At 39.0% G+C, this 24179-nt stretch overlaps 1 protein-coding gene across 6 annotated transcripts in view; it reads right to left on the reverse strand.

Annotated features, from left to right (window-relative positions):
* Positions 1–24179, reverse strand: part of lrriq1 (leucine-rich repeats and IQ motif containing 1) — a 38104-nt gene that overhangs the window by 11432 nt on the left and 2493 nt on the right. For 4 of the 6 annotated variants that reach the window (XM_063004186.1, XM_063004187.1, XM_063004188.1 and 1 more), the window contains 19 exons: positions 23946–24012; positions 23058–23275; positions 22872–22946; positions 19936–21972; positions 19220–19372; positions 18984–19134; positions 17596–17789; positions 15953–16080; positions 15700–15773; positions 14965–15058; positions 10827–10997; positions 6963–7379; positions 6527–6701; positions 4777–4896; positions 4245–4328; positions 3141–3265; positions 2527–2598; positions 2110–2201; positions 377–478 (listed from right to left, as the gene is read on the reverse strand). In XM_063004186.1, the coding sequence (XP_062860256.1) occupies positions 377–478; positions 2110–2201; positions 2527–2598; positions 3141–3265; positions 4245–4328; positions 4777–4896; positions 6527–6701; positions 6963–7379; positions 10827–10997; positions 14965–15058; positions 15700–15773; positions 15953–16080; positions 17596–17789; positions 18984–19134; positions 19220–19372; positions 19936–21972; positions 22872–22946; positions 23058–23275; positions 23946–24012 (4549 nt within the window). Of the gene's footprint in view, positions 1–376; positions 479–2109; positions 2202–2526; positions 2599–3140; positions 3266–3987; positions 4109–4244; positions 4329–4776; positions 4897–6526; positions 6702–6962; positions 7380–10826; positions 10998–14964; positions 15059–15699; positions 15774–15952; positions 16081–17595; positions 17790–18983; positions 19135–19219; positions 19373–19935; positions 21973–22871; positions 22947–23057; positions 23276–23945; positions 24013–24179 lie in introns of those variants that run through there. The other 2 variants (XM_063004192.1, XM_063004191.1) reach the window with 2 other exon arrangements.

Below are 24179 nucleotides of genomic sequence, written 5' to 3' on the forward strand. Positions count from 1 at the left end.
TATTGTAAATACTATTATCTGACAGTGACAGTAGACTTGATGAAAAGGGGAAGGGGTGTCCACATACTTTTAGACAAATAGTGTGCCTTAAATTTAAATTCATTCAAATTTTAGGGGGATAAAGAAGAAAAAATAATGCCTCATTAGCAGATGCAATGAAAAAGCGGCTTAATTCAAACTGTGAATCATGAATAAAAGATGTATACTCCACCATGTTTCCCTCATAGTATATATACATCTTGAATACAACCTGATGGTTGAGCTCATTTTTACTGTTATTGTAGTAAACAAGTAAAAGGTTTAGAACACGAGTCTTCTTGAATATTAAAAATCCTGGCTTGGTGATGTGAGCTGTGGGGTGACGTCTCAATCTTACCTTTAATTTCACTTCTGCATTCAGGCTGAGATTTCCTAGGGGGCTCCACAGCCACAGGGCGGTTGCTGTGATGTCTGAATAGGGCCAATCGAACGTCTGGGTCTACAGGTCGGGAATACACAGAGAAATAAAGTTTAAATGAGCTTGTGTAGCGACATGGACACAAACCGCACCTTCATTTTGAATTAGGACACCACACAGATTTAGCAGGAGCAGAGGCTTTGTGGGATTCACACAGGTCCTCATTTCATGGGCCCATGATTGGATTTGTGACATTAAGAGTCACGCTCTGACCCTGATCAAATCCAGCCTCAAGCCAAGCCCCTGGGATCTAAACCCAGATCAAAACTCCAGTCTCTCCAGTCTAGCTCTCTCATGCTCACAGCACGATGAAGTAACCCCAGAACCAGTGACTCTTCTGAAGCTCCTTAAAATAAAAAACAAGCTTGGGTATTTAGAGTTATACAAAATAGCCAATTCCAGAAAACACTCTGTAATGCTCTTTTCAGGCAAATTAGACATGACAGCAAGAAGAAATGCAGAGCAGAGCTGCTCGCTGTTACTGCACAATAAAGAACACCAAGAGGAAAGGCTCTGTGCTAGCATAATGACTAACCAAAGACAATGATGAGAAAAACAATAACAAAGCATTAGAGGGAGGCTTTGAGACATTGTTTCTTTCCTTGAAAGCTTTTAAGTCTTTTGAGTCAAGAGTTCATCACGTGAACATGTTTACCTCTCTAGGAAGTACCAACATTTTTGTGATATGATTGATTGATCATTAAGAGCCTATAGCTGCTAAAATTTAGATGATGTATAATAGGTATTTTTGGTCCATTATGGACATTCTTAAAAATACAGCTTCTTTAGATCATGTCACAGAATTTCAGCTAGTTCTGGACTCTGCCTCAGACATTCCAAAACAGAGATTTTTACCTATTTAAAACATTTGTTAATGATTTACTTGTGATTTATGTCATTTTCCTGTTTTATAATTCAAATAATTCATGCTCCTGTAAAATCCTGTCTCAATTCAGTGTTCCATTAAGGATTACAGGCACGTCAGTAAAGCAGCAAAGAACTACATTGCTACCATGCTTCCCAAATTGTGAATTATTTATTATTATTTATTAATTATTTACTCAGCAGACTCCTCTATAGAACACACTTTCAATCTCATATTTTTAATTAATTTAATACGCCGGATCAAGTGGGTATACAAGCTTTTATTAGCCTGGACTGTAAATGATTAATTAGTAATCAATCAAGTTAAATAAAGACCTGAAATTAGAATAGTTTGTGTGATGTCAATTTGGGCAGAATGTGTCTATTATTATGATCTAAATTAGGATCAGACCACAGTGTGAGGATAATCAATGCAAAAAACAGATAATAGTGTTTATAAGTGTTTATAAAAGGTCTTGCATCTTCCAAAACTTCACTAAAACAATGCAGATTGTTTAAAGTTAGCAAAACCATTATCACACTCCTACAACTTTCAGATAACGGGTTGTAAAAATGAAACCTAATATTATGTAAATACAGCAACAGACCTTTCCCAAAACAAAATTAAACAAGTTCCACAATTATACTACAGTACATTACAGTAAGCAAACATATGTTTGACATATTCTCATTGCTCAAAACCCAGTCTTGTAGGAACAATAGAAGGTTTGAGGTTTGTTACGTTGATAGCAGGTCTGACGGAACATAGAAACAAACACTTTGCTTACCGAGTAATTTTCTCTGATGCTGCTGCTTTCTGGCCTTCATTTTCTGAGCCCTTTTAAGCATGAGGAGAGCGGTGGAGTCACTGCTAAAGCCCCTGAAATAAGAGAAACATGCCACACCTTAATACCATTCATTCTGAACAGCATTTGGTTAAAGCAAAGTCAGTCATATGTTTCTCTTTTAGTATTAGGTGAAGCGTCCCTCACATTAGATGACAATTAAATATATGCAGACACCGTAGCTGGCTACCAATCATTTAAACCAATCAGCACCAGGGCAAAGGAAAAAGAAATTTTTAACAGACAGCAACTGGAGGCAATGTCATTACACAGCACATAGTACACTAGCAGTCCTCTCAAAATCACTAATGATCAATTAACAGTAGATTTTGATAGACGTTTTAGTGCAGTGGGCCTTACCATTCTTCAAGTATTTTCTCTGATCTTTCTGACAAATTGCAGAGTCCTAGTGGTGATGCTGAAGACTGCATGCTGAAATATACACAATTAGGGATGCACCATTTAATACTCAGTGATAATTCTAATTAAAAATCTCAACAAGTCACAGTTAGACGTCACCTCCACACCAACAAACAATTAAAAAAGAGTACCAGATATAATCTCAGATGTAGGTACCTAGAGCTACCTGCACTTTCACTAAAATTTGGTTGTATGGTCAGATGGCAATAAATTTGTGCTTTATGGTACCAAACACTTAAGATGCATTCGGCATAAAAAAAAAAAAAAAGTTAAACTGTAAAAATAAACCAGACTGGAAGATTGTTGATGTTTTTTTCTTTGAAAAAACTTTTCGATGAAAATTCTGGCTGTTGTGGTAGATCCTTCCAGCAGGTTAAAATCCAACTTGAAAATCCACACAATTATGGTCTGTGATCTGACCTTAACATTATATAAAACTGTGAGTGACCAAAAGGGGAGAGTTCACTGAAGATTACTTAAAAACCTTTTTTTAAGAATTAGAGTTTAAAAACCTGAGTGTTGTGTATAATTGAACGTTGAGTTCAATTAATTACCTGGTATTTGCATCAGGAGACAGACTCTTCTCTGACACCATCATTGTTCCATCATTGTCAGTCCAGGCCTGTCTGGGCTTCCACAGCTGCTCAGTTACACCATTATAAACTGCAGTTAGAGGAGGCTGAAAAGTCCAGCACAGTGCATGTTATGCTCGGACACCCCTTTAAAAAATACTTACCACAAACAGAGTATCGTTTCATTTCATTTCAACCAGCAACCTTCTGCTTATTAGTCCATTACCTTAACCACTAGGCTACAACTGCCAAATACAGTTTGTTAATAAAACCCGATTATATTTTCTTGTTGCTCCACAGCAATTTTAACTATTACTATTTTACCTGGCTTACAAGTCCTAACTAGTTAACTAAGTTCTCAAACTATATCTGGAGGTGTGTCAAAACAGCAAGAGATTGCAGTTTTAGATTGCAGTTTTGTTTTCACCTCATCATTAAGTGCGAATAGGTGCAGATTGTTGTGGGAAAATTTGGCAACTACATTAATTCAAATCCACAACACAATAACGTTTAAGTCAAGGGGTCTGAATACTTTTTGTATATCCACTATACATCAAATCCTTATGATAATCCACTGTTTTAATGTTATACATTAAATTTAACAGGAACCATTTAACAAATGATTGTTTCTTAGGCAAATACATAACCAATCATGACTGTTTTGATGCCCAGTCGGCCAAGAGCACAAACCTTATCTCAGCGGTGACAGTCTAGTGTAATAAATACTCAAATAAAGTCATTTTGGCATAAATACCTACAGCTCAAACAGACAGTTATATCTGTACTTTATGCACCATACATTTGTTCTTGTACTTTCCTGTATGGATTAAAAAACAGCATGAAGCTCCTTCACTTTAGCAGCTGTGTTGTTTCATAGCATTGCTACTGTAATACAGATAGCTCTGCTGCCTCAAAAGCAAGAGAAGCCCAGCTCTGAAAAATGATATCTGCTGATTCAAAGGAAGTTCATGACTGTCTTGAAGGTAACTGTGTTTTTGTAGGTAAAACATTTAAATTAATTAATCATCTGTAGAATCTTAGAAACAATCCTCCTACTGTCCTGTGGCCTGGTCTGATCTGTGTTACCTTTGGCTGCAGCAGATGTACTGAACATGGCACCACTGAGGACGATAAGGCATCAGGAGTCATCCAGTCACTCTCAATCGCCTCCTATTGAAAAATGTTAAACTTGAGAGCTGAAAGAGAACCCCATCTTACCAAATAATACCCAGTGTTTTATGAGTTGTGCTGATGCTAAAGTGCATTATGTTGCAAATCTCATTATCCTAACAGCATTGATATATTCCTTGATGTTAAGCCCTTGAGGTTTTGGATCATTGTTCTGCTGAAATGTCCACATCCTAGTTTTAGTTTCTTCAGTTCAGTTTCTTACTCAATGATGTTATTTAAAGCTAGGTAAACTAAAGACTTCTACACTAAAAATGGAATAGAGTATAAGAAACAGACAAGAGTAAAATACACTGTGAGGCAGCAAAGCTTTGCCTTCTCTTTGCTTGTTGATTACTCTGACATGTGCTACAGCTAATGACTGGTGGCAGCTACCCACCTCCACCTCCAAACTCCCAGTTAAGCCTGAGCAACATAATTCTTTTCCTACCTCATTAAAAATGAATTCATCCATGTCCACCTCCTCAAAGGCCTCATCACCCTCCGATACCCTGGCCAGCAGAAGTGCACGAGCCAGCCTGCTCCGTAGTGCATATCCTCTCCACACTGCCTGCAGGGGCAAACGCACAGCCCATGAATCACACGTAAACATAAATATTGTGTGTTATCCCATTAGGAAGATAAAACATGTTAAACTCTAATTAATTGCCCCGCAGTCTGCTGTTTGAACTCTCAGTGACTTGAGCGCTATAAGACAAATTGAACACTGTGACGTCCCTAAATCTCCATATTCCCCATGGACTGGGGGGTAAAACACTTCAGAAAATGTACAGATCAGAATCCAAGATCTCTCACCTCACCAAAGTGCTGGAATCTGATTAATCTTTTTTTCTCTGTTAAACCTCAGGGGAGTCGTCAAGCATGAGTGGGGCAGAGAAAATCTGTCTCTGAAGTCATGTGCAAAACAAATAGCCTGTGTTTAAATGTACTGTCTGTCTATTCAAAACAAGCCTATGGCAGTAATAGTTTAATGAAGATGATTTAATTTTCTTCAATGTTTTTTATTACCCTATTAAAAGGAGGTATTTTTTACTATAGTTGTGAAATTCTGAACTATGAGGACTGGCTAAATTAGAGCTAGAGTTTTCATAAAATCATTGTTTTCACCACAGCATTGAACATCTACTGTATTGTATATGGCTTCATATGCTAACCGAAGACTTTATTTGGTCCACCTTGCTTGTAGGTGCATTTATTGGCCATTTTATAAACTAAATCTCCCAAATAGACACACTTTGTGGGTATACAATTACTGACTTTTGCCCATTGGTAAACTTTGTTGCTCGGTAGACTTTGTCACTAAGGATAGTAACTGTAAACATTTAACAACCCCATGCTGCTGTACCTAATACTAATGATTACAGTAGAACATTGTTACTATGCGACTATCATGTTAGTGTCATTACAAAAATAGCATCTGGTCATTGATGCATGCGGTAGAGGCGAACAAAAGAAGAGGGTACACAAGGGTATGAATTATAATAAAGTGTTGCTTTGGCAGGTACTTTGGGTTACTGGCTCACTGTTATTTATGCATTTTCTCCCTTTTCCTCCTCATTTAACATAGTCAAATAGTCTTCCACTGCTGGGGATCCCACTTGTGTCCAAGGAGGGTATATTCACCTCCCCCATGCCCCCTCCGACGTGGATTCACACATGAGGCTTCTCCACTTCTGCAGAGGTGCCTTGAGCTGCTAACCAGGGTTCTTTGCACAGCGTTTGAAGACCCCACCCACTTTGTTAGTCTGGTCTTTTCCCACCCAGCAGACTCTGTGGCCAATTTTGTCTGCTGCAGGCACTGCCAATTGTGCCCGCTAGATGTCGCCCAGCCGATCAGTAGAAGAGCTAAGATTCGAACCAGGGAGTTTAGAATCCCAGCGTTGGTGTGCTTGAAAAATATCCTGCTGCGCCATCTCAAGTCTTTGGATGATTAATCAGTTTTTATTTAAATTTAAATCACTTAGAATGTTGTTTCTTTATTTTTCTTTTATCCTGACCAGTATCCTGCTGCCAAGAAATCCACATACCATGACAGCACCATATAATCAGGAATGAATTGTGTTACAGATGATACCATGCTGTAGTACACCAGTATAAAAGCATCTGTATGAGTGCCAAGAATGTTCTTTAATAGTTAATGCTAACATCTGGTTAGCATGGCTAATAAATAACAGCTTTACCTGGATGACAGTGGCTGCTTGGACTCTATTAAGAGACTGAGGTCTTGTTTTGCTTGATCTCTGAGCCGTTTGAGGACCCATTCTCCCAGGAGGCTTTGCACGTGGCCGTGAAGGACTCATCCGTCTCTTTTGTCTGTGGTCACGCCAGCAGCGCTGGATCACTGTAGCTGCCATGCTGAATAATAACACAGAAAGTCATTATAGATGACTGAATGCTGAGAGATTATGGGTGAGTATGTGTATATCACCAAAGTCACGCCTTAAATGAATTTATCTACAGGAATAAGACACGTTAGGAATCCTAGGTCATGTGATAATGATTTACAGATGAATGATGGATAAGGGAACATGGAATCCCAGTTTAGATTTGTATCTACATCATCAAACGTGCTTTTTCCTGCAACTCTCAATATTACATAAAACTTATCACTCATACGTTTTGAGATGCATCCTGGGAGCCTGGATAATCATTTTCTCGTCCTTGTCTTCATTTGCTTGAATGCCTCTGATGTTCTGGGCTGGATTTATTAAATTACTGGCACAACCAATACACGGGTCACCTGCACACTCAGGCTGGCATTTCTGGCCAAAACCAGGCAGACGTGATTCCTGCCAACTCTGAGTCTTGTTTTCCTCTGGCTGCCGAGTCTTGGCCTGAGAACTCTGCTCTTGTGGTGATTCACTCTCAGATGAATCATGCAGGCAGCTGGGGGCAGTAAGTTCTGTTGTGGTTGTTCCAGAGACACAGCTGTCACCATACTCATGAGCATAACGTTGCTCTTCAGCCAAATGGAACAGCTCAGCGATGTGGTTACCGAGCAGGAGCTGAGCCTTCAGGGAGGAGGGAGTCGAGCTGTATTACACAAAAACAGGTTATTCTGTAGGAGCATGAAATTAAGAATTCTAATGAACTACTCTTATGACAACAGTTTTTTATACTTTAAATCTGATACTACAGTACATTAGTACGGTGAATTAAAAAAAAAACATCTGTTGACACTTTATGCATAATGCCACAAGCTGTGTAGATAAAGACTTTAGGAAAATGTGTGCCCTATGTGATGTGATTGACATTATGGCATCAATTGATTGTCAGTGTGTCAAATCTGATCTGACACCAGAATTGGGCCTAATACACAACTCAATCCTGAAACAGGTGTATTACTCATTAATAACAAACATTTTTTTTTGGGGGGGGGGGGGGGGGGTGTTCACCACAGGAGATCATTCTGGTCTGCATACCCGGTTACCCTTCCTGATGCAACCTGCCTTTTTTTGTATTTTTTTTTCCTATCAATATTTCCTCCCTTTTCTTCAATTTAGATTAGCCAATCCACTTGGTCCCAATGGCATCCAAGTAGGATGTATATTCACCTGACACACTCCCTCCGATGTGTGCCCAGTCCACCAATCACTTATTATCGCTGGATTTGCGTGTGAGGTCAGCTTCGGGTACAGAGAGCCATGCCCCGATCTCTGCACTCCTCCACTTTCTGTACCAAGGTTCTCACACAGCATTGATAAACCCACCCCTTAGTCCGGTCTTTCCCACACAGGAGACTGGAGGCCAGTTTTGTCCAATTGTGCCTGCTAGAGAGTGCGCAGCCAACCGGTAGCTCAACGGATTATCCTGCTGCGCCACCTGGGTGCCACCAACCTGCCTTATTTTTGTCTGGACTTCGGACCTGCACTAAGAGCGCATTGAGAAGTGGCTCTCCCAGTGGCTGGGCCATTAGGCCACCCCTTCCCCATAGACCCCCCAAGACATAGTGAATACCCCATACCCCCTTAACCGTAGGCATACAAGGCAGTCCATCATGGACTGACTTATAAAATGAGCTTATAAGCCACATATAAGTGCATACTTGTGGTACACATTTCTTTCTATGCACATAAATTGACTAATCCTTTTAAACTTAGCCTGCTCAAGTAGCCACATCTTCGTCTTGTGATTGACTTGCTACTGTTTGACATTTTGAAAGACAGTCATGACATATATCTGCCTTACAAGTGTAAGTATACTTTAGGCTTCAGCTGTAACAGAGACCCTGTTGTTAATATAAACCACAGAACAGCACCAAAGCCAAGTATGATTTTGGTGGATGGCACTAGTCCCGTTGTTGAAAGACACACTGTCATATAATGAGGCTTTTCATGATAGGGATTAAATGTGTACAAAGGCATCACAATCCCATGCTAATTATTCTATTAGCAACGGCTGCTTCCCCCCTCCTAATCTTGCCCTGTGAGCTCCTTAGTACCATCGCCCTTCTTCTTTATCCACTCTAGCCACACAAAACCCCTGCTATTCCAGTCCTCAGACAGGGTACAAGAGAATCAGACACACACAGAATGTCTTACATAGTAAAATGTCAAGAAAAATAGAATTAGTGGAACCGTAGCTGCTGTTGGAAATGCAGCGGGTTCTTAAATAAATAACAAAGTGGCTAATTTGATTTAATCATTAAACAAATTACTGTCCGAATGATTTGACATATGGTATAAACTTGCAACAATCAAAACACTTCTGCGAGTAACAGAAAATATGCCAAGGCTAACAAATACGGCACAGTCTTTACACAGACCCTTTATTAGCTGATACATAAAAGACCTTCCAGAAAGCTATGGCAAGAATCAAGCCATCTGTGTGCGATTCAAAACTACAAAGGACACAGTAGTGATCTGTAGGACAGCACTTCCTCTGGAGTTCAGCTAGTCAGCCTGTGCCCGCTAAGCAACCCAGAATAGCCCTGTCACCCAGCCAGACGCTGGACTCTTCACCTTCCCTGGAGCTGGGGATTGACACCAGGTCAGGTCAGATGTTAAATGGCTGCGGTGGTCCATGTGGGGATCCAAAAGAGGCTTTGTGCAGGGTGCACAGTGCAGGGCGGGATGATTTTGGGGGCTGTCGTCTGTCCCCCCAGCTATAACAGACAATCATGACTGATCCATGGTGCACAAGAGAGGCAGGGGGCCAAGCACTGTCTCATCACTACACAGAATAAGCGAGACTCCTGTCACTCATACAAACAGGCTGGGTAGTGACCACTGGACAGTCTGTAGGTGGTCTAACCCAGGAACCCTGAGTAGGCATTGTGTTAAAAAGTGAAAGTCACATTTGTATACTGTGTCAGTGCTGCATGTGTGCTTACATAGCTCCTTTAAATAATGAACATACTCGCAGTTTTCATTATATTCTGCATTACAGTAAAGAAGCGTATGTATTAAGTGGCAACACTTTTTTAAGATGACACTAACAATCCAGTCAACTGGACTTAAAATTCTTAAAAATGAATAATTGTAACGTGAGAAATTTGCACCCAGACTCTGCGCTATATGCAGACTATAATATGCTGAATCTTCATAATGAGAAACCTTAATCAAAATATTACTTCCTTTTTATTTTATGAACATACATTTTATGTTCAAAAGTATTTGGACACCATAAGCTTGTTGGAAATCCCATTCAAAAACGGGAGGCATTAATATGCTTACTATCGCCTCACAGCAAGAAGGTCTTTGACTCCCAGGCGAAGCGATCTCGGTCCTTTCTGTGTGGAGTTTGCATGTTCTCCCCGTGTCTGTGTGGGTTTCCGCCGAGTTCTCTGGTGTCCTCCCACAGTACAAAGACATGCAAGTGAGGTGAATTGGAGATCCAAAATTGTCCATGACTGTGTTTGACATTAAAGACTTGAATCTTGGTGAATCTTGTCATGAATGTAACAAAATTGTGTAAAACATGAGGTTAAAATAAATTAATAAAATAAAATAAAAATATATGCTCCCTTTGTGTCTGTAGCAGCATGCACTCCTTTGGAAAGAATTATCACAAGATTATGGAGTGTGTCTGTGGGAAATCAAGCCCATTCTGTGAAGGCTATTAAAGTTCCTCAACTCCAAACTCATGAACCTCGCTTTGTGCACAAGAGCACTGTCATGCAGGATCAGGAAAATGCCTTGCTGAACCTATTAATTAAAATTGGGGGCTACGTACTTTTGGCTATGACGTGTATTATAACTTTATATATGACCATACAACTAACATTCAAGTATGAATTTGTTTTCAATTTTTTAGCTGTAAGCATTAGTTTAATATGGGATTCAGCCATATTACACAGAAAGTCAAGATCTTATTCTGTTCACATGGTCCTTTTCTTATTTTCTGAAGTTCCATTTTCCTTTTCCAACCAGAAACAAGACACATACATTTATCTAGACAGACAACATTTTACAACCCACTATAAACCAAATAAGCCCTAATGAGGAAATTGCCACTGGTACTAAACCCTAGTGCTAGTACCTGATCTCCAAGCTGTGTCTCTGTAGGACTGAGTCAAGCTGATCCTGATGTCTCTGACAGAGAGCCTGAAAGCTCCAGATCTGTGTCGATCCCTCAGAGAGCAATCCAGACACTCCTGTTTGCTCTCCATTCAACTTCATTAAGTTGAGATTTGCTGCCAGTACAGAAGACCTGGACAAAAAACAGAGAGTGTTTAGTATGAGAAAGTTTAATCACATGATCCAAACCAATGACACAAATGATATTGTAAAAGCCACATGGACTGTTGCAAACTGTTCTGTGTGTAACTGCAATCCGTCACACAAATAGAAGAAGCCTGGATGGTGACTAAATTAGCAAAATAAAATGTAACCATGCAAATGTATTCCTTCATCCTCTCTCTCACTCTCCACTCCTCTACAAAATATTTACATTGGGCAGATGAAGTCATTTAAGAAATGGAAATGAAACATTTAATGAGTTTGACATTTGGGACCCAGGAGAGTCCACAGGCCGTCTGCATGCAGAGTAAAGAGCTTCAGTTAAAGTCTGCTTCTCACAGGGAGAAACAGCGTGATGACACTCCGTTTAAATTAGAAATGAAAAAGGCACTCTTGGCCTGAGTACAAAAATGTGGCTGCCACTCAAAAAGTGAGTGAAGTCGCATTTATTCTTTAAAAAATTTTGCAATGTCAAACTCAAATGGTTCTGTCTGGGATAACATTATGTGTGTGTATGTGTGTGTGTGTGTGTGTGTGTGTGTGTGTGTGTGTGTGTGTTTGAATCTGAAATCCCAAGACTACCGTGACATACATGTGCTTTACAAGTATATGTGAACTTTTGACTTTAACTTAATGTCATAGCAGTTTTAAAATTCCAACTATTTTTCTAGCTGTTCATTTTTTCTGGGACTTGATGTTTGGAACACCTTCCATGAAGTTCAGTTCCTAATATTTATATGGCTTTTTCTAAAATAAATAAATAAATAAAATTACAAATTCTGCAAGGGCCAACACATAATTTAGATTATTTATTTGCTGGTGCAGAAAGTTCTATGATGTTATTTGACTTTGTGGCAGAAGCTCCTAATTTCTTGTTGCTTTTGAGTTTTTTTTTAATTATATTTTATGCATTTTCTCCCAATTTAGCATAGTTAATTTGTCTTCCGCTGCTGGGGATCCACAGTTTTTTGAGGGAGGGTATATAGCTGCTCACGCCTCCTCCGACTTGCACACAGCACTTAACGGAACCCTTTTCCACCCATGCACTCTGCTCAGGCGCCTCTATCCGCAAATCAGTGTACTTACACACCCACATGGTCCGGTCACCCCTCCCTGCAGGCACCAACTGACCAGTGGCAACCCTTGTGGGTGTTTATGATTTTCTTTCTTCACTTTTATGTCTCTCTCTCTATATATATATAAGGCTAGTGTGACCAAATCCATTGGATTGCCAATGGCATTACCACAGAAAAGTCAGAAATGTCCTTTAAAGCAATTTCTAAGTGACTGTTGGACCCAAGATTGATTGAACAAACAATTCTAAGTAAGTACTAAGAACCTGGAACAGTAGTCTTTTTTGCTTGTGTCAGGAAGAAAACCTTGTTGCTACAATATTCTGATACATATTTGTCTGAATGCTCAATGATTCAGAGTAATCAAAGAACAACCAGGTGTTAATTTAAAAGCAGCCAAAATACAGGTGTCGCTGTTCATTCGAAAAGGCTTTATATTGCCATGAGCTAGGAGGCCGGACTGTAATTGAATTAAAACATTAATCATGTTTACTAATATTACAGTCGTCAGCTAAAATGTAATAGTCATAGCAATAACCATAGTAACCATATTAAATTACTCATGTTTAGTGAAGTAGATAAACAGCTAAAAGCTCTGGTGGCTCATCGGTAAATCACACTAGCCCACTACCGCCGGTATCCAGGGTTTAAATCTACAGTGAATAGCCCAGTCAGACATCTACATACAGACATGACTGGCAACCTTGTGATTACTAGTCCAGTACCTTAATCGCTGAGCTACCACAACAGAATCCAGCAGGCCCTCTGCAAGGCCCTTGTCTTCCAACACTACTGTGAATCCGACCATCCATACATCACTTAATGAAAACTTCCCAGATAACACAGGCTCACAGAGTAGTGAAATTTATGACACTTAAGTCCCTCTCCCTTTTCTGTTCTCACTCGGCGTAATTCTTTGTGATATGCTTTGGTGCTTTAATTTAGCTGCTGTTATTATTGGATGAGGATAAAAGAGCTAATAGTAAGGAAAACATGGGGTCTAACGCCATTGTTGGCTCGGAGGCTTAGAAAAAGTTCATCTTAATACTTCCCTTGATAAAAGAATAAAAAACTCCCTATTCTTGTCCTAAATACAGCATATGTAGAGACACAACAACCATTTTATATTGTCATGAGGCTGTTCTAAACACTAAACGCCTCACATTATTAGCAGTACTGTGAGACAGCAGATGTGCAGTGTCAGCTGAAGTAATAGGATTAGTCCAGAGTTTTTTGCCTATTATCAAATGCATCCATAGCTGTGGGGTTTTAGCACATTTTTCTGCAGTAAGAAAAGTACAGAAAATCACCTTTTACTAGGGCTATCTTAAAAGATCTTGGAAATGAACTCCCACTTGTCCAACTCTGCCACCATAGTGCACACAGAGATTTTCTAAACAGAATACACAGCAAATCTACATTTTTAGGAGGTGGAGGTGAACCGGAGTACCCATAGGAAACTCACATAAAAATATAATCTTAAAGGCAGTACGTTTGTGGAGTCTCACTAAATTACCATTTTGATGGTATGGTGATTACAGATTTTCCAGTTCATGAGATCTTATTATATATCTTCCATATAAGCTTAATGATTTTATTATTAATGCCTTTTTTATGTTTTTGAGAAAACATCAAATTAATCTGCCGCTTTACAAAATGTTCTATTGTCATTAACTTCATATATGTTGTTCCCGTTCATCTTGTCCCAATTTCCACACATTTGTGTAAGTTAATGAACCCAATCATTGCATTTAAATTGATTTAAAACACAAATGTCTGATGTCATATGATTGAAAGGTATTTGTTAGGAAAATATTCTTCTGCTAGCTAAATATTTTAAGAATTACAAGCACTTAAGTGTACGTGCAGACAAATGTCACTGTGTAATCCAAAATCTGATGCTTACTTACTCCAGTGATTTGGCCCGGAAACTCAGTGTTAAAGTGGAATGTTTATTCTACATTCAGCGCCTGATCCATCTCGGGCAGTGTCTCTACTCACATTAGGCTCACACTCTAGCACAAGCATGAAACACTGGTATCTTTTCCTGGAATGCACACACAGCTGATCTGAGCAGTCCAAGAAAAACTGTTCCATAACAACAGGAGGTGGAGCATCACCGCTTTAACTACAGCTCTTTGGCATTACAGAGCTAACAGCAACCGGTTGTTGCTAGCTGTTTTATACCAAAAAACAGCACTATTTTTCCCATGAGCCACTGGTGCATGTTCAGGTTCAAGCCAGCAAGACCTTATAACACTTAAGAGTGGGGCAAGCAACACACAATGCACCACAACCCTCAAATAACTGAATGCTGGCTGGTTGGTGCTATTTTATCATAGTCAAAAGTGTGTATCCAGCATGCTAGACATGTGTTTATACAGATGTAGTAATGTGATAAATTGTATCCTGTAGCTGACTTTAAATACTAGAAATAAATATACTTTCTGTTAGGCAGTGGTAGCTCAGCGATTAATGTATTGGCCAAGTAATCTGAAAGTTTGAGCAAGGCCCTTAACCCTCAATGGCTAGCGTTCAGTGTGTGTTTAGTTTCAATTGTAAGTCACTTTGTATAAAAGTGTCTGCTAAATTTAAAAAATGTAAATTATTGGTAAACAGTAACAATACAAAAGACCCTTTTTCATGCTAAGCATAAAAGCATCCTAGCCCAAAGTAATGATGACTCAGTTGCTGCAATAAGTAAAACTGTTGCAACCGTCTCTCAAACTGTTCAAAAATAACTAGAACCACAGCTTGTTCCTGTTCCCATCTGGGCAAGTTCCTGCCTTTAAATGTAAAAATAAAAAATAAACAGTATGAACATTTAAATCAGCCCTGGACTGTTTTAATGGGCATTTACGTTACCTCCAGTTGTGTTCCAGCTGTAGAGGATTGTCAGTGAGGTTAAGGTCCTGGAGAAGAGTGCATCCTGAAAGACTCATACAAATGTTTCTCAGCTCTGAAAGAAAATAAACAGATGTTCATCACAATACAGACAGTAACAGATCATCTTTTCATTTCATTTCATTTTCATGTTTTACCACTTCTTTATCCTGGTCAGGGTCACGGTGGGTCAGATTTCCCCGGGAATCACTGGGTGCTCTGTACACTATTCCCCCTCAGACACAGCCAATCATGTGGCTGATGCCTGACCAGCCAATAGCACCACTGTGGATAAGAACCCTGGCTAGCGCCACCCAAGTGCCCACCAGATAATCTTATGTATACAAATCCATTGCAGGTTATGTATTATAATCACAAACAGCTGTTATAACAGATTTCTCTGTATTCAAAAAGAATGACAGTTCTGTTGAAAACATGTAATAATTTTTGTATAATTTATTTGATACCCTGGTTAGCAATGGGTGTGACTGAAAGACCCAAACTTAATCATTTTAGAGTTGTGTCCAAATACTTGTGGCCGTATAATGTATATTTCAAAATAATAATGCATTAAATGGATTATTGCATATTATAACAATTAAACTGTATCAATTTGAATAAGACAATAAACAAAGTAACCAAAACAATCTTTTTAAATTGCTGACCCAGATGAAAATATCATTTATATGTGACCAATTTACACAGTGCTTTTTTTACCTGACAGACAGTTGTAACTAATATCTAGTGTCCTCAGTGAAAGCAAGTCCGCCAGCGGTGGAAGATGAGTGATACTAAAAAACAGTGCATGATATTTTTTTATTTAAACACAAAGTACAAAGTCAATTCAAAATAATAATTGATTATAATGAAATGATATAATAATGTAACACAGATTACAAGCCACCGTACCCAAACCCTTGTCCTGCACCACAAGAACACAGTATGGATTGCACAAATAGAGAATGCTGACCTGTTCTGCGCCACTGAGAGCGAGTGCTGGAGAGGCAGCCAGCAGGAGTCCAGGCCCTTCAGGGAGGAGATGCTGTTGTCATCCACATAGAGTTCCCTCAGCAGGACATGGTTATTCAGCACAGGCAACTAGGCCAGAGACAGAAAGATCAACAAAACCAAAGTAAGCACATAGTCAAGCTGCCAAAATACCATCCTGCCCATGTCAGCCATTAAATGTCCCATGAGCAGGGAAACACAAACCTCACCCTAAATGTGGAACTTCAAAACCACATTTTCAGCACCGAGCCTGTTTGCCAGGAGAAATTGAATTAAACGGCAGACGATAATAGAAAGTGAATAGATTTTTTTTAGCCTTTTTTATGTGAGGATGATGTAAACAATGCCTGTCATCATTATGGCACTGACTTTAGGCACAATACTTGAGCTTAAAAGGACATGATGTGCTGTATATAACATCTATTTTATTCTGGATAACTTGTCAACTATAATTTAACTAATTAATTTACATAACTAATTTACAAGCCGAAACAAAAGCTTTTTTATGGTTGTTCATTTTAATTTTAATTTACAGATGCAAGAAAGTAATGAAACAAAAATGTCATGCTTTTGGGTAAGTGTGAATAATGAGAAGTCACAAAATATTAGTCTAGAATAAGTTTGTACTGATTTTATCTTTTTATGAATCATCAGCCTTTTTTTTTAAATGTTCTATTTATTCCTTTTCCACTTTTTCACCCAGTTTAGTTGTGTCCAAACTGGAGCTTATCTCTCACTCGTCACTGCCACCACCCACGACTAAGAAGGGCCATGGCTGTCATGCGCCCCCTCCAACACGCACGCAGCTGTCAACTGCTTCTTTTTACCTGCCAGGGGTGGGGTCTCCATTAGGGGACACACTGTCATCAGTGATCAGGCAAGATTAGAACATACAGGGCCGCTCAGGTGGCGCAGCAGTAAAAACACTTGCTGGAACCAGAGCTGGGATCTCGAATACATCGTATCGAATCTCAGCTCTGCCTTGCCGGCTGAGGCTGAGCGGCCACATGAAAGTGCAGGTGATAAGATGCATACGGCATGCTGCCCACGTGTTGGAGGGGGTGTGGGTTAGCTTCGTTCTCCTCGATCAGAGCAGAAATCGGCATTGGTGGAGAGGAAGCATGATGCAATGGGGCAATTGGATGCGCTAAAAAGGGAGAAAATGCATAAAAGAAAATATTGAAAAAAAAGAAAAAAAAGAAAAAGATTAGAACATACAGAAATGAACACAGAATTAGGGCCACCCTTTGCCCTTAGAACAGCTTCAATATCCGCATTTATCCAACGTGATTTACCATTGTGACTGAATAAAGTACCAAGTAATTGAGGCTTAAGGGCTCAACAGTGGCAATTTGGCAGTGATGGGGTTTGAACAAGCAACCTTCTGATCACTAGTCCACTACCACCACTAGGTACCACTACCCCTATAAAAATTCTCATCAAAGGCATGAATGGCCAATGGCAGGATGTTTATTCTGATGTTTATCAAACCTTTTTAAATAAATGTTCAGTGTGTATGGGAGCATTATTGCCATAGAAATGTGAACATCAAGAGGAACATCATTGTTTATAATTGCAGTGTGATTATGATGCTTAGTTGTTTACCTCAGTCAGATTATTTCCTCTCAGGTTCAGAGTATGAAGGAGAGCACAGTTCTCCAGACCTTCTACAAGACTGAGGTGGTTATAGGAACAATCCAAATCTAAAAGTGTGAAAACGTCTTTGAGCCCTTTTGTGCTGATTAACTGGTTATGATCAACTGATAGTCTGTGAAGCTTTTGAAGAGATCCCAAACCACCTAGCAGAAAAAGACATTAGTCATACAAACATGCAGAAATGAGATTAAATAGTGAGGTCTGTAAAAGAGAAACAAAAAGAAATGTAATAGCAGCTGAGGAATTAATCTGATCTTAGAGCTGAAGGCAGACCTTCACATTGAAAGCACATACACTTCACTACCTATTAACCTTTCTTTATTAAATATTCATTCATGAGTCACTCTGTTTGACACAGATACTTCACAGTTAAATGCAGTTTCCATGCTACACATGGAGCAGGGCTGCAAGAAGATGCAATAACAAAACAATAATGCCCCCTAGTGGGGAAAAGAGTAAGCAAGCGGAATTAGCATCCCAATTAGCATGTTTGTATAAAGCCACCTACTGCATGTGTTTAAACAGCATATTTATACACAGCATACTTTTATTTACACGAAGTATAGTAGTATAGTTTACGTTATTTTAGCTCCAAGTAGTTAGCAAAGAAATTTTAACATAAGCACAGGGTGCTTTTACTTTGTTATTAAACAGCCACAGCCAAGATTTAAAGTGTTGTGTAATGCTAACACACTTTGGTTACATTCATGACAGGACAGGTAGTTACTCATTACACAAGGTTCATCAGTTCACAAAGTTATATTGAACACAGTCATGGACAATTTTGTATCTCCAGTTTACCTCACTTGCATGTTTATGGACTGTGGGAGGAAACCGGAGCTCCGGAGGAAACCCACGCAGACACGGAGAGAACATGCAAACTCCACACAGAAAGGACCCAGACCACCCCACCTGGGGATTGAACCCAGGACCTTCTTGCTGTGAGGCGACAGTGCTACCCACTTAGCCACCGTGCTGCCCCAAGCATAGTGTGTGTGTTTGTGTGTGTCTGCTTAGGTTTTCCAAAGCAGCTGTCTAAGTCCACAGATAATTTCAAGAGAATTCTATTACAGATTTAGGAGCAATAAGCTGTAATTTTTTGTTTGTACATTTAAACCAGTGTGTTTTTATGTAGTTTGGATTATAGACAGCAGATAAACACTGTTGAGTCTCTTTCAATAGTATCTTAAGTAAAGTGTTGTTATACCATAATAAAATGGTAATAATTTATTTAAGTAAAATAAATGAAGACCACTGGCCTTTATACAAATTAACTAACAATTTCAGGCACATTTTGAGTTGAGATTTTTACGTTCGTTCATAAATAACTGACTTACTGATGCGGGAGATGTTGTTATGAGAAAGCTGCAGCACAGACAGGTTAACTGCACCCTCCAGACCATGGATGCTTGTAAGTTGGTTCCCACCCAACAGCAGAACCTCAAGCCTGGTCAGACCTCCACAGTCAACATACATGATGCTGTTCTCCTTTATTACAAGAAAAAAGAAGCATGTACAGCTATGAACACTTGAATTACAATGCTAACAAACAGCAAAAAGCACCAATGCGTACCTGTACATCAATATGTCGAAGTTCATAACATTGGTTAAGTCCTTCCAGGGCCTGAAGACCACATCGCCTGAGGATAAGAGACTGTAGTCTGGTACAGTCCGATAGTGTAGAGAGACTGCAACCAGGCAGATCTTCCAGAGTTACTGATGTCACCTAATATGGGTAACAGTTCTGTGGTTATACAGACTTATACATGAAAATGACTTCTTTTACAGTGGGGATATGCCTCTCTTATACACCAAAAGGTTTGAGTACTGGTTAATAAAACTTAGTTGCAACCAATCCAATATAAATCCAACATCTCATAATGGTGCATTCCTGAAGGTTTACAACATTATAAACATATATTTGTGTTCTGTGTATGTCTCTAATGCTTCCAGTAGGTACTTCCCACTAGGTACTCCAGTTTCCAGACTGCCCTACTCAGGCTTATTAATACTAGGTGTGAGGACACTGAAGTACCTGAATGAAACCCACATGAAGAAAAAGCTGGCAAGCATCTGCTCCACCAGCTGTGCTACTGTGTGGCCCTAATTATATTCTGCAGAATGAAAGTAAATAAATAAATGTAGGTCTATGATCAAATGTTTTATGGTCAGGGTCAGGAATGCTTGTCATTGTGCATACTGATTTTTGACTGAATCTATTTTAAAATTGCCCTGATAATTAAGGAATTAATAAATATATAAGAATGAGCTTTATTGTCCTGGTGTTACCTGTTTGAGAGCAGTCCAGGGCCCGGACCTGAGCACAGCTTCTATAGGTAAAGGTGGCAGATTAAGCACTGAGGCTCTCCTATACCCCCTCTTTTTAGGGAGATCACAAGGCCTCTTTCTCTTGTTCTGTATAGATAGTTTGGACCAAGGAGTACAGTTCATCATCCAGGCTAAACGTTTTCCCTCTGTGCTGTCTGGCAGAGATGCAGAGCTCAAGCCCTGGACACTTAGGTCACTATTTTCATGAGTCTCCATCAAATCGACTGCGTCACCCTGAAGTCTGTCTGTTTCGTTTCCCTCTTCAACTGTAACATTGTCATTATTGGTATTAGTAATGGTAAATTGTGAAGTTCTGCATGGGTCAAGCTGATCTGCTTGTCCATTGTTGGAGAACAGAGATCTGTTTAAGATGTTTGGCTGAGAAAGATGTTGCTGAGGGACGTGGTCCAGATTTCTGTCTTTCTTTTCCATTAGTTCAGAATTTCTCACACTTTCTTTGTTGTCTCTTTTTGTCTTTGGATTTCCCTTCAGGTCATCCAGTCCTTTCGCGTCTTCCATTGTTAAACTTGTTGCAGTTTTTGCAACTGTTTTCTTTTCTTCTTTGGTTTGTCTATTATTAATATTAGTTATTTTCAAATTGTTTATGTTGCTCTCTTTATCACCAGGTATTACTTCTTGGTATTCATTCTTTTTCATCTCCACATCAGGTTCTCTCTTCTCATTCTGCAGTTCCTTTCCTTTAATCATTTTCTGATTTTCCACCTCCATTTTTCTTTCATCTTTAGCATTCTTTGATTCTTCTTTATATTTAATTTCCTTTATATTTATATTTTTATTTTCTTCTTTTGTTCTTTTCACTTGTGTTCTTGACCTTTTTTCTTCGTTCTTTCTTTCTTCTTCATCTTCAATCCTTTTTGCATTTCCCTCTTCTTTTCTTTTACACTCATCTGCTTCTACTTTTATTTTCGGCTCCTTCACTATTTTTCTTTCATACCTTATACCGTTTGCATTTTCCTCTTTGTTTTCATTTATTTCAATGTTATTCTTCTCCTCTTCTAGTCTTCTCTTACCATCCTCTATTAGTTTCGCTTCAATCCATTTCTGCTTTTCCTCCTCCTCCTGTGTCGTTCTTTCATTTTCAGTTTTCATTGCTTCTTCTTTTCTTTTCTTTTCCTGAACTACTTCATGTTCCATACGCTCCATTATTTTTGTTTCTATTCTTTTCCTCTTTTCTTTCTCCTCTCTTTTTCTTTCATTCTCAATCTGTGGATCTTCCATTTCCTTTCCTATACAGACCTCCTCATTTACTATTTTGTCCTCTATTTTCTGCTCTTCAAGTCTTTTGCTCTTTCCTCTGTCCCTTTTTGTCTTCTCACTCTCTCTAATGATTTCCTTCTTTATAACATTTTGTTTCACGTCCATTATTTTTCCTTTATCAACCATCTCTGCTTCTTCAACTTTTCTTTTTTTCTCCTCCAGTTTTTCCTCTTCCGTTACTGTCCCTTTCTCCTCCTCACCCTTGATTATTTTTGCTTCCTCAATTATCTTTGCCTCAGACCCCTTTGTTCCTTTCTTCACCTCATCCTGTACCTCCTCTATTTTCCTCTCTTCCATTCTTTTTTTATTTTCTTGATCCACTCTCTGCATCTCCAGGCTGCATTCTCTCTCCAGGCGATGCCGCTCTTGTTCCTTGGCCCTTTCGTACTCGGCTCTTCTCCTCTCGGCTTCTTCTCTCTTTTGCCTCTCCACCTCTGACGCTCTTTTTTTGCTTTCCTCCCACTCTCTCATCATCCTTTCCTCAGCCTCTTTCCTCCTTTCTATCTCTTTAATTTTTTCCTGGTTTCTTTTCTCCTCTTCTCTCTTCTTGTTAAGCTCATTCTTGGTCCAGCGACGTACCAGCCTACCTCTGAAAGCGGCCTGTAACTTTGTAGCTGCTCTACAGCGTCGCTCCTCGGTTTTTCTCCTTTGCTCCTGCTGAGCCTCCTCAAAAACTTGCCTTTCTTCTTGAATTTGCTCTTCCAATCTCTTTATTATCTCCTGATAACATACAGACACAAATATACAGAAAAATTCACAAATGTTCCATGAATTCATGAGTCCTAGACAAACTGATTTGCAAGGATAATCAGAGGCATCACACGTTTAAGTTAAGCAGACTTCACATTGCACAATGTCCAGCCTGATTTTGCTATCACAAGATGGATTGGCAACCTGTCGAGGGTATTCTTTCCTTTTGCACTTGATTTAAAAGAATTTAACAGTATATCCTCCTCCACATCAAAGCCCGACTATAGTGGGAACCCTGATTGATTGGTGAAAATTCCACATTATCACAAAGACTATATGTACTATAAACTATATGTACTCCCATACTGAACAACCCAGATGTTCTCAAAAAAAATGATCCTCTCTTTTTGGCTTGAAAAAAAGTATAACACATCCTAATCACATTTTTGAGAAAAACACCTGAATATCATTTGAACAGTTAAGCCACAAATGAGGGTAACCATTTTCCTGAATACCAAAATCTCAAATCCCTTCAAAACTAAAATGAAAGAAAATTCATTGGAGTTACCTCCGTTTTATAAGACTTTATGAACATGTCATATAATAATTAAAAAAAATCTATTACTTTAACCCACCATTGCTAAGATTCAGGTTTGAATCTCAGCAATGCTTCAGCCAACTGGGCGTCTACACCGACATGGTTGTGTCATGTCAAAATAATCACCATAATAGCTTTTAAAGTGAGGGTGGTTGAATATTTCTAATTGCATCTGTAAGTGAGTAGATTGCTGAATAAGCACAAGGCAGCGCACTGGTTCATTCCAGAGCACCATACAGTGCTTACAGGTGTTGTCAAGTTTGCATATGTTTTACACACATATATCCTTAGTAAATCAGAGCCTATATGTTATAATTATGACAGAACGTACCTGTTGTTTGACCATTTCATCTTGTAGACTTTCACTTAACTGATCTTCACCTTCTACAGCTTTAAACTGTCCAAACTATTAATAAAACAAAGAAAGAAAGTTGTTTTTTTGCATTTTTCCACAGTCCACAAGTACATGAAGTCAGCATCCAAACGTCTCTTTAAAACACTTTACAGATATAGTTACCAGACTAATTTGTTCTATTCCTCTTAGCTCCATCTCAAACTCTTCACGTCGACACTGCCTCATGTCCATCTCTTCTCGGAATGAGGTTAGATGGTGTTCCTTCTCTGCTTTTTTCTCAGCCAACCTTTGTTCATCCTCTTTTCTCAGTCTCTCCTCCAGTTCTCGCCACTCAACAAGAAGCTGCATTTCACATTTCTTGTGTGAATCACAGTTAGTTTCTGAAAGCAATGCAAACATATACTTGTGTTTGTTCTGGTTCTGATGGCATCTAGTGGCAAAATCTGGAATGGAAGTTTATATTTTACAATAGGGAATTAAATAGGTAAGGCCCACCTACATTTTTTCTGTGATACCTGCCTTATAAGTGCAGTTTGTAAGTGTTCTGATACAGACTCTAGACTGTACAGACTAGACTCTACTTCCCACTACTGACCAGATATTATTAAAGTTATAAAGCATTTTAAACTAAGCAGTGGTATGATAGTGACATAGTCGTCAAGCCAACAGCATCCAGTGGTAAGAAACTGTCTACATATTTAAACAAAAGGGTTATCAAAAATCAGACTATAAACTGGTGTTTAACAAATGAGCCAGTAAACAAAACTGTATTTACATTGGGAAAAAAGTAACCATACATAAACCCCCTCTTTGGCCTTTCTCTCCTCTTTCTGCCTGTCAGCTACATCCTCGGCACATGTTAAAACCTTTTCTGCACCTCTCTAACTTTGTCACCATTACATCCTACCAGCACAGTAACTTTGTTCATGCATTTGTTTTTAGAAAAAAGAAAATTATATTATCTTAAGTTCTAGCAGTACAATAATGGTACAAATTGTAAAATAGTAGAACGGTTTAGACTTTAGCAACGATTCCATTATGCAAACCAACCATAATCATCATGTGGATCATTATCTTCATGTGAATGGCATATTTCCTCTTCAATTTCAGAAATGATCTGTAAACACACACACACACACACACACACACACACACACACACTATTAACATCATTATGTTTAGATCATTAACAAAACATCATGATCCACAAATGAAACACATTATAAAACATAATGTAATTTATTTAAGGAACAAAGTTATCAAAGTTATTAACACTTACATACT

Source organism: Trichomycterus rosablanca, chromosome 11 (genome assembly GCF_030014385.1).
Source record: "Trichomycterus rosablanca isolate fTriRos1 chromosome 11, fTriRos1.hap1, whole genome shotgun sequence".
Lineage (NCBI taxonomy): Eukaryota > Metazoa > Chordata > Actinopteri > Siluriformes > Trichomycteridae > Trichomycterus > Trichomycterus rosablanca.